This window comes from Triplophysa rosa, linkage group LG2 (assembly GCF_024868665.1).
Source record: "Triplophysa rosa linkage group LG2, Trosa_1v2, whole genome shotgun sequence".
NCBI classification, from domain to species: domain Eukaryota; kingdom Metazoa; phylum Chordata; class Actinopteri; order Cypriniformes; family Nemacheilidae; genus Triplophysa; species Triplophysa rosa.
The window spans coordinates 35,462,294-35,473,648 of NC_079891.1; the positions used below are offsets into that span (position 1 = coordinate 35,462,294).

Below are 11,355 nucleotides of genomic sequence, written 5' to 3' on the forward strand. Positions count from 1 at the left end.
ATTGTTAGGGTTAGGGGGAGGGAATATGAGATACAGTTTGTACAGTATAAAAACCATTGTGTCTATGGAATGTCCCCATAAAACATGGAAACCCAACATGTGTGTGTGCGTGCGTGTTTGTGTCTGTGCGTGTGTGTGTGTGTGTGTGTGTGCGTGCATGTGCGTGTGCGTGCATGAGCGCGCGCGTGTGTTTTTGTGTGTGTGTGTGCGTGCATGTTTGTGTGTGAGCGTGCGTGTGTGTGTGTGTGCATGAGCATGAGCGCGCGTGTGTATTTTTGTGTGCGTGTGTGCATGTGCGTGTGTGTGTGTGTGCGTGTGTGTGTGTGTGCGTGTGTGCATGTCAGTGACGGCCTTTGCTATCGTTTCAATTGAAACGGGCCTCACACAACAGACGGGGCCTCCGCTCACACTCAAAAAAGATAATTTCCCCCTGCCATCACGTCGTGCATGCACCAGGGTTAAATGTTAAAGGGACTTGAGGGAAAAGTGTCACCAAAATTATTTAAAAAATAAACTTTAGTTTTAAGATGGGGGCAAAAAAATCCTTTAGGAATTATTTTAGATGGAAATATATGCCACCATGACATTAAACGCAACATTATGAGATCGCTGGAAATCTTCTCAGAGCTTTTGCAGCACTCAGAATGTTATAAATGTCGTAATCGGGATACGTGGGAAAATATATATAAATATAAAAAATGTCTCCACCGACTAATAAACTTTTGACAACATTTTTTATGCCTAACATTAGATCTTTACATCTTACATTTTCTTTTAACAATTATGCTCAAAATGTTTGCTCATTTTAATTCCTAACAAATAATCCATAAACAATAAAACAGTACTATGACAAACCGGCTTATATTAAACGTAGTTTTATGAACAAAAACGAATAAGATGGATATTACATAAGCGTTACAACACAAAATAAAATAAGTGTTATTTTAATAAATACACGATAACAGAAAAGAAAGACAAATTCCCTGATATTAAATGAACGAAATACTAAACAACTGACACGCCTGACTTTAAAAAAGAAACTTTGGGGAGCAGACGCGGCTTAATTCATCTGAAGTGTCCGACTGAACTAAATGTACTTTATTTCTAAAAAAAAATAATATTTTGTAAAATACTTGCGTGCGTGTGTGTTAGAGACAGAGAGACTGGAGCTGATTGGTGGCGTAGCACCACCAACTTCCTGTCTTCTGAATGGCTTCAGAATGAATCAATGCACTTAGCAAAACAACATTAAAAACACCAGACAGACAGACAGACATTGACATGCAGACGGATGGATGATGTGCTTTTACATTTGTGCGGCATGTTTTAGCAAATACCTTTTTATTAGCTCTGTATTATAATGACATTGAAACAATAAATACACACAGATACTTCTGTATACAGTATATACAAAGTGCATGCGTGCGTGCGTGCGTGCGTGCGTGCGTGCGTGCGTGCGTGCGTGCGTGTGTGTGTGTGTGTGTGTGTGTGTGTTGGCATTGTGGGAACTCTCGCTGGGTTATTTTATGGGTGATTTAACAGGGCAAAAAAATCTCACTCTGTCACACGCCAACACACACACACACAAGCATTGCCATTGACATATAACTGCTATCAAGCAGAGAGACACAAACATGACAGGAAGATTGAACAAGATGATCGATGATCTCACTGATTTACCACCCACAACAAAGTTACAGGCCAAATAAATTCATGTGAATTCTCTGACAGCACACACACCCTCTGTGTGTGTGTGTGTGTGTGTGCACGCGCGTGTGTGTGTGTGCGTGCGTGCGTGTGTGTTTGGGTCAGGAATAAACTGCTTGTGTTGTGTAGATTTGAGTTTAGAAAATCAATTGTTTTGCAGTTGTAAACAGCGCAGAGTTAATCATATTATATTACTTGGAGGAAGAATTGTTGATAATTATTGTTAATAAATGTACTGTAATTACTTTTACGATAAAAAATTGCTCTCTTTTTATCACATTGTTGCCACAGTTTTCTAACTGTAAGTCAGCTCATGTTGTGTTGACGAATAATTTACCCAAAAATTTAAATCATGCCATAATTTACTCATTATGAACACACATGACGTTCATTCTGACATCTGCTGCTGTTTTTGTTGTTTGGTGAGTTTTGAAACATTTTTATGTTGTGTTTTTATTTACAGTATTGTCAACTTTGACAGACGTCACTCAACTTCATCATATAGAAATGATTGGCCAGCATATGAATCATGAAGTTTTGTGATATACTGAAAGTCTCACACATACAACAACGGATGAGTGCTAATGACAGCATTTTCACATTTGGATAATTTAGTCTGAAACTCAATGTGACGTCATATTTCATAGTTGTTTGTTTCACATGTAATCCATTAAAGCAGTAAATCACGAGAGATCACGTTACAGTGATTTTACCGCGGTAAAGAGGTGCAGCAGTAGGATGAATAAGATTAATAAGAATATGTAAGAATTTAATTTAGATGAATAATAACATAGATCACAATAAACATAAGTAATATTGTTAATAATCATAACTAGGGGCTCTTAAGAGTTTGCTGCATTAATGTGTTATTTCATTATCAACTGTGTGTGTGTACGTGTGTGTGGATGCATGTGTGCGCGAGCGTAAAAATGCAGAAAGGTTTGTGTGATGGTTTGGTTTAGTTTAGGGTTAGGATGAGGGTTACAGGATACAATATACAGTTTGTACAGTCTAAAAATGATTATGTGTAAACCAAACCTGTGTGTGTGTGTGTCTGTTCATGATATCAGTGCTCTTTAAGATTTGTTACTGTAGTGATGTTGTGCACTAAAACTGTGAGTTGAATGCATTACCTTACCCACACACACGCACGCACGCATGCACACACACACATGGACACGCGCACGCACACACGCAGTCGTACACACACACATGCCCACACGCATACATGCACAAGCACGCAGTCACACCCACGCACACGCATGCACACACACACAATGGCACACACACACACACATGATGGGTTTCCATGTTTTATGGGGACATTCCCCGTACAAGGACAAGGGGCACATTCACAAGGACAAGGATTTTGGATATTGCCATCTTTGTGGGGACATTTTGTCCCCATACCGTAGGGTTTACCCTTCCCACATGCACACACACACGCAGACAGGCACGCACACACACACACATGCACACACACACACGCAGGCATGCACACACATGCACAAAGGCACGTACAGGCACACACACACACGCGCACACATGCAGGCACGCACACACACGCACAAAGGCACGCACGCACACATGCACGCACGCACGCACGCACACATGCAGGCACGCACACACACGCACACATGCAGGCACGCACACACACGCACAAAGGCACGCGCACACACACGCAGGCACACACACACGCACACACATTTTATGATTGATGTCATTCCAGCATGAGCTGAGAATCTTCCACAAGAGCATCTCATGTCCAATTTTTTGTATTTTTTAACATGAACTTTTTGTTGTCTTGCATTTTTTACAGTCCTTCTTATACACATTTTTTGTTGCTTTAAATGGAAAAGCAACAGATTTGTGGAGTCATATCATGAGCATCATATGTGTGTCCGAGGATGAGAATTTATTCACATTTATATCAGTCTCTTATACAGGTGGTCATCTTCATCCTCAGAATGTGTCATCCGCTGTATTCTACAGTAAAAGCTTTTGCTCTTCATTCGCTTTATTCTCTCGTGTATGAATGCGTGTGGGTATGAATATAATTTCTCCTGATGCTTTCTGTAAATGTTCACGGCCATGTGTGCGTGTTTGTGGTGCGTGGGTGTCTAACGCTCGACGTATCATGGACAGAAGGCCAAAGCAACACATCGCATGTGAACCTGTGAATTGTAAACGCAGAAATGTGTGTGTGTGTACGGCCGAACATCACAGTCTGACTCAATGATCTGCTCGAGGCATTTCTTTCTTTAAACATTTTATAATCAACATTTTGAATATTACTGCCGTCAATGGCTCTTGGTTTCTTCAGTTAATATATTTAATTACTGTATTTATTGAATATTGTCAAAAGACTTCCAATGCTTCACCCAGAACCTTCGGTTGTCTACACTGAGATTTCTCTATTCAGCTGGACATAAAACACGCGCGCACACACACACACACGCACGCACACACACACACACTCTAAATGTGTGTTTTTGTTCACATTGCTGATGGACTCACAGAGGGAGCTGGTAATAGGCAAATAAATCACATCTCTGTGAGGGTGTGTGTCTGTGTGTGTGTGTCCGTGTGTGTGTGTGTGTGTGTGTGTGTGTGTGTGTGTTTGTCCATTCCCACTGAAATCACAGGCTGAATTTTCTCATGTTCTCTCTTCCACCTTCATCAGTTTTGAGGAAGACGTTTGAACAGGAGCCGTTGGGTAAAGAAGTGTCACTGGAACAGGAAGTGTTACTGCAGTGCCGCCCACCTGAAGGTGTCCCACCCGCTGAGGTACACAAACACACACACACACACACACACACACACACAAACACACACACACGTACGTGTCAATGTCTGTACAATACAGTTTATATGAACTGTTTCAATGTCAGACTCTCTTTTGAAAGGCTCTTCATATTTTGTAAGTTATGATCATAGCGAATACAAAGAAAGGAAATGAGATTCATTAAAGGAGAGGTTGACGGTCACGGTTGACTGAGCAACATTTGAATGCGTTCAAGCTAAAAGGAATATCATCAAATGAACATTTGATAATGAAATTGAAATGGTAGGTGCTCGTCTGAACACACTGGATGTGAGTGATTGACAGCGTTTTTTTGATAGATGCTGTCATTGAGAAAATCTGCTTAAGTAATGTGGTGCTAGTATCTGTCAATCAATATAATATAATGGTAGTCCTGCAACAGTGTTGGGTGAGTTACTCTGGAAAAGTAATTAATTACAAGTTACTAATGACATATTCAATAGTGTAATTAGATTACTGTACAAATTACTCTCTCCAAAAAGTATTTAGTTACTTCTCACTAATTACTTTCTATATCCTACATCAACCTTGATTAGTTCAGTGATTCAAGGATAGACATGAAACGGCTCTTTTAATTCATTACAATAAATCATAAATAACTACATAAATTATTCTTATTAACTTACCAAAGTATACAAATTAAACGTTACAAAACAAGTTAGACATATAATTTTGATGTCATTTCCACTATTGAATATATTACACAGTATTTTGTTAAATTCAGAGGTTACTGTAATTAAATTACAGAAAAAATAAGAGTAATCCCTTACTTTACTTTATTAAGGGAAAAGTAATGAAATTACAGTAACTAATTACTTAGTAACTATTTACACCCAACACTGTCCAGCAATATCATCTGACAAAAATCGTGACTTCTGCGTTGTTTTTCAGTCCTCAGTGAATGAAAAGCAGTGATGAAGAAGTTTTATTGTTAAGTTTTGAGTGTTTATTGCTGTATGTTTCTGTCAGCGTGCTCGTGTCAAAAGCTTTCAGAGGTCTTTCTGGTTCTCATGTTGACCCAGAGGTCACCGGCACTCCGGAGACACATAACCGTGTGCGTGACGTACACACATATTTCCGGTGATGTGTGTAAGATGAGATCCGAGGGAGAGACGGATGAATTCCAGCGTGTGCTGCTATATCTCTCTGTTCCGCTCGTCAACTTTGCCTAGACAAAAACTTCTGTCCTTCACAGCGTCGCTCGATGTTGTGTGCATTAAAAACCCCAGAGAATGCCGGAACGCTTCGAGCCCGATGTATGTTTTTATGTAAATATGGTTTTATACTGAACCACGGGACCCGGTGACCTCCACGCTTGGCGGGCGGACGATCTGAACACCCACGGCGAGAGTTGCTTCCATTAGTGAGAGAAAACACTTTGCAATAACAGTGCGATGAAGACGAGACACGGGTCTGAGGTTTCACTCAACGGCCAATCACAGAGCCCCTCATTAAACCTGCCTGTTTCCATGGTGATATATATACAGTACAAGTTAGTCTGGACACACCGCTGGCCTGAAGTTACTAACTAAAGACTTTCACCTTTTACACTCACAGTTATGTTTTTGCCCTTTGACACGCGTGCACACACACACACACACACACACACACACACACACACACATAGTGAGTTTATATAGTGAGGGAGCTGTATGAATGATGTGTTAATAAAACTTGCAGAAACCATCAGAAACACTCCTGAGACACACACACACACAATACTGTAAAATACACACACGCGCACACACACACACTCAATACTGTACAACACACATACACACTCAATACACACACACTCAATACTGTACAACACACACTCACGCACGCACGCACGCACAAACACACACTCCATAATGTACAACACACACACTAACACACACGCTCAATACTGTACAACACACACTCACGCATGCACAAACACACACACTCCATAATGTACAACACTCACACAAACACACACGCTCAATACTGTACAACACTCACTCACTCACTCACTCACGCACGCACGCACACACACACACACACACACTCAATCAATGTTGGGGAAAGTTACTTTTTAAAGTAACTAGTTACAATATTAAGTTACTCTTAAAAAAGTAACTAAATATGGTACTTGGGTACTTTTTGTGGAAAGTAACTGAAAGTACTTTTTGCGTTACTTTTGCGTTACTTTTCCTCACCTAATTGATGCTCATGCTTTTCCAGACTTTGCTGTTCTTTAGTGTTTAACACTGTAATGCATTTAACAATCCTATATAGCCTATATTTCAAATATTTCCTGACCAGTAGTCCTCCACCTCAGAGCTCTGCCTACTGTTGACACTGCTAACTTCGGTGTCACTCTCCCTATTTATTGTGTTTTGACAGCGCGGCTAGTTGTACAAGGTGCAACTGGTGAGCTTTTGGGACGGCAGAGTCGTTTCCAGCCGTATGACACTGTGTGGGAAAAGGAGGAATTTTGGCCGGCAAATATGGGTGTTTTTTTATTTTATTTAAAAAAGTAATATATAAGTGATATGACAGATCCTCTTTGCATTGCTGAGCACTTCGTTGAGCCAAAACAACTCGATAGTGTTATACGAAATTATGATTAATCTAATATATAATATATTACTAATATTATATAATATGTTAAATGTCATTTTCCCCTCAAAATAATATTATGTTGTATATATGCTGGTATTTGGTGAGGAGACTAACAGGTGACAGTTGTTTCCTCTCTTTCTCCCGTGCTCCGCCCACTCCCAAACCATTCTTCTGACAGTGACCACGCCCATTTAAATCTACAGATCTGTCTGTGCGTGCAGCGCCACAAACAGTCGAACACAGCTTATGTTTACATTCATGAGGCATGAGACCATTGATTGCTGTTGCGTGTCATGACTCGCGCTAATTTCACGATCTGAAAGTGATCTATTGAGCATGACCGGCATTTGCAGGCATTTTGTCCATGGTGGCGAGTGCGGCCACACTATAGCTTCGCATCTGAGCTCTGGCCTCCCATCGCTGTGTCAACGGTTGCCAGATTTGCGTAACAAAAACAAAGCCGGACCACTGCAGCACTGCAGACATGGCAACACTGCTTATGTCTGACTAGCGACTGTTTCTGCGCAAGCATGAGCGATCATGTCTGCACTACTTTTAATTCAGAATTTCACTTCTGCACTTTAAAAAATGTTCATGTAAATCAATGATTAGACTGAAAAGTAACTCAAGTTACTTGAAAAACAAAGTAAATCGAGTATTGATATGTATATGTATAAAGTAACTGCGTAACATTACTTGTTACTTAAAAAGTAATCTGAATACGTAACGCACGTTACTTGTAACGCGTTACCCCCAACACTGCACTCAATAATGNCAACATGTGTACATGCACAACACACACAGTCTCAATAGTGTAGAACACACACATGTATTGTGAGAGTCAGTGAATGTTCCGCTCAGTGTTGATGCAGTTCCAGGATTTATTAATCAGTTCTTCATGAGCTGGAGGCGTAACAGCTTTCTTGTGTTGTATGTTAATGAAGATGGAGGTTATTTACGGGAACACACTTTCACGGTGGCTCATTCATTAAATGTGCTGATGTTCTGTATGTCGGTAATGTGTCAGTCAGCGCGTGTGTAAATTTCACAAATGCATCTAGACATGAAGTGAGTTATTGTGTCCCAGTCCTGTTAATGCACTACACATGCTGACACACACATTTTAACATGTATGCACACACACACACTTCAGAAATCACCAGGTCACTGTGATAACTCATGTCTCTGTGTGTGTGTGTGTGGTTTCTTAGAATATTTACAGACATCAAGTGATTCTTGGGATTCTTCAGTATGTATAAAATCCACAGAAGAATTTTTCTAAGAGTTTATCGGTGTCCGAGAGGCAGAGCTGAGTGTATGTGTGTGTGTGTGCATGTGTGTGCGTGCGTGCGTGCGTGTGCGCGTGCGCGTGCGTGTGCGTGTGTGTGTGTGTGTGCGTGTGTGTGTGCGTGTGTGTGTGTGTGTGTTTAAGCTCTCGAGTGAGCAGAGGAAGTGTTGCATTGTGTGTGTGTGTGTGTGTGTGTGTGTGTGTGTGTGTGTGTGTGTGTGTGTGTGTGTGTTAGTAGTTTAACGTGGTATTCGGTGGGAAGTGTGTTTTCATCACGTCGGGCTCATGGGACGAATCACACATGTAATGCATAACTGATCTCCACTGCGACCCGTAACTGAAAATCTGTCCTCGCTGTCTGCAGCTGTCAATCATCTCAACGCTCTTTTATTTTCTCACTGTTTCTGCATCTCCCTCATAAACACACGCATTTACTGTACTGTACTGTACAAAAGTGATCGAAACAGAGTCTGAGAACAATTAAAATTCTATATTTTCACTAGGGATGCACCGATACCAGTATACGCATCGGGCCCGATACTCAGCTCATGTTCTAGTAAAAAAACACCGATACAGTACACACTCATGACAATAACACACACATATACACACACACACACACATAACAGTCATACACACTCATGACAATATAACACACACACGCACACACACATTACCGACATACACACTCATGACAATATAACACACACACACACACATTACAGACATACACACTCATGACAATATAACACACACACATTACAGACATACACACTCATGACAATATAACACACACACACACACATTACACATACAGTAGCAAAGACCGATGCCTCATGTGACAGAACTGACAGAAATTTGTTGTGAAATTAGCTTTGAAAGTTTGTGAAAAGCATATGAAATTGTTTATTTTTCAGAATGTGTTTAAGGTGTTGTTTGTAATTAAGAAGTGATTCTATTTGTATTGGTCTCGCTGTGCTGTGAAAAGGTACAGGCATCGGTAGCGGCGAGTACCAGTAAAAACATATCGGTCTTTAAAGAATGGTATCGGTGCATCCCTAATTTTCACCTTAAATGTTGATGTTGAATTTGTCCACATGAATCCGATTACATGTACATTTAGTCATTAAGCAGATGCTTTTATCTAAAGCGACTTACAAATGAGGCAAACAATAGAAGCAATCAATTCTTTTGTTGTTTTAATTGATACACCCTGCAGACAATTCATATAATAAATAAATATATGAAATAAAAGTGCTGATAACAAACGTCACATCACAGAGCTGCTGTAGTAATGAAGTGTGAAGTGTGGAGTTGGTGAAGTAGAGGTTGTGGGTACATCTGTGTTGTGATTAATGACCGAGAGCACTATAATCTCCATATAACCTCACCTCCTCACTGCTCAGCCGTTGCTCCTTCAGAGCTCACAAGACTTCATGGATGCAGTGTTCTCTTGACGGGACGTTAAAGCAGCAACATGTCATCTCTTCATTTCTTCTTACACACACACAGAGAGAGAGAGATGTGTGCGTGTGTGTGTGTGCTGCTGTCCATCATCCTCTCTGGTGTAAAGAAGCACCACTTCACATCTCTGTGTCTCTACGTCTGGCTCTCTTCATCCGTTAGTACCGCGGTATTTGACTGGAGTAGAGCGGTGTGGATTCCTCCTCCAGCATCGGTCTGTGTTATATCATGCGAGGAGTTTCGGTGAGAAACGCAGCGCTTCATCTGACCTTGAAGACGCGTGATTTCAGGTCTCATTCGTGCGTATGGTTGTTCAGATCTGTAGCATTAACTCTCTGAACTACAGTTTACATCTTTCCTCATTACAGCCTTTATTTCCTCTCTATTCACTGCTATCTTTTTAAACTTGTCCATTTTAAATGTAGTATTCTTACTTTATTCTTACCTTTATTGTATGCAAACCCCGGAAGAGAGTTAGCATCTTAGGACTTCAGGCTCCATCGCTCCAATGTCTGTGGGTTTTTTGAATGGGTTTTTAGTAAATCGCCCGAAATAAGGTCTGTGTTAAACAAAACCTCTAAATATTTTCATAAAACACACCGGTTATAACCTAATAATAAAGCTCACACGTAATACAACATGGGCACAAATCTCTTAAAACACTGATGTGGATTAATTCACGGAGTAATAACTTACCAGGGAACACGTTTTTAATAAAGTTTGAAAGAGTTGTCGGAGGCTCGTTGATGTCGAGCGACCTTAAGTGTAGTCTGTTTATAGCATCGTGTTAGCTTTTTACTTCTGACGATTGTATTTCGGCTTCAAAAGAAACAAATGTTGTGTTCATTTTTGAAGATGATCTTGATAGACAAAACATGTAAACATCTTGAACATTTGTTAATCACAGATCTTATTTTTTTGCGATCTTCCACAAGTCTATTGGAAAAACGCACAGGCTTTCGGTCGAGGGAACCAGCGCGGCGCTTACTTCCGGGTTAGCCTACGTCATCTCTGAGGCACTCCATTATAGTGATATTTATTAAAGCAATAAACCCCAAGAAGCAGTGGGTTACTGGGGTATTTTATAACGGCTTAGATTGGCTCAGCCAATCAGAATCAAGGACCAGAACTGACAGTTATATAATACAGTTTACATTATATGTTCAATATTTTCATATTCATATTTCTTTAACATTTTATTCTAAGATTTTCTACACTATGATATTGATAGCATACAGTATGATGGGACTCATGGGATGTGTGTGTGTGTGTGTGTGTGTGTGTGTGTGTGTGTGTGAGAGGTGTATATATAGCTTTGGGCCTCAGTGACATTCTCTGATGGCCCAGTTCTGTCTGTTGAACGGCCCCGAGACCCAACCCTCCCTCTCTCTCTCTCTCTCTCTCTCTCTCTCTCTCCCTCTCCCTCTCTCTCTCTCTCTCTCTCTCTCCCTCTCTCTCACACACACACACACACACACACACACAC

At 40.6% G+C, this 11,355-nt stretch overlaps 1 protein-coding gene across 3 annotated transcripts in view; it reads left to right on the forward strand.

Moving 5' to 3' along the window:
- The window catches only part of LOC130547139 (netrin receptor UNC5C-like), a 113,164-nt gene that overhangs the window by 48,528 nt on the left and 53,281 nt on the right, over positions 1-11,355 (forward strand). For all 3 annotated transcript variants that reach the window (XM_057322841.1, XM_057322851.1, XM_057322860.1), the window contains one exon: positions 4,391-4,494. In XM_057322841.1, the coding sequence (XP_057178824.1) occupies positions 4,391-4,494 (104 nt within the window). The remainder of the gene's footprint in view (positions 1-4,390; positions 4,495-11,355) is intronic.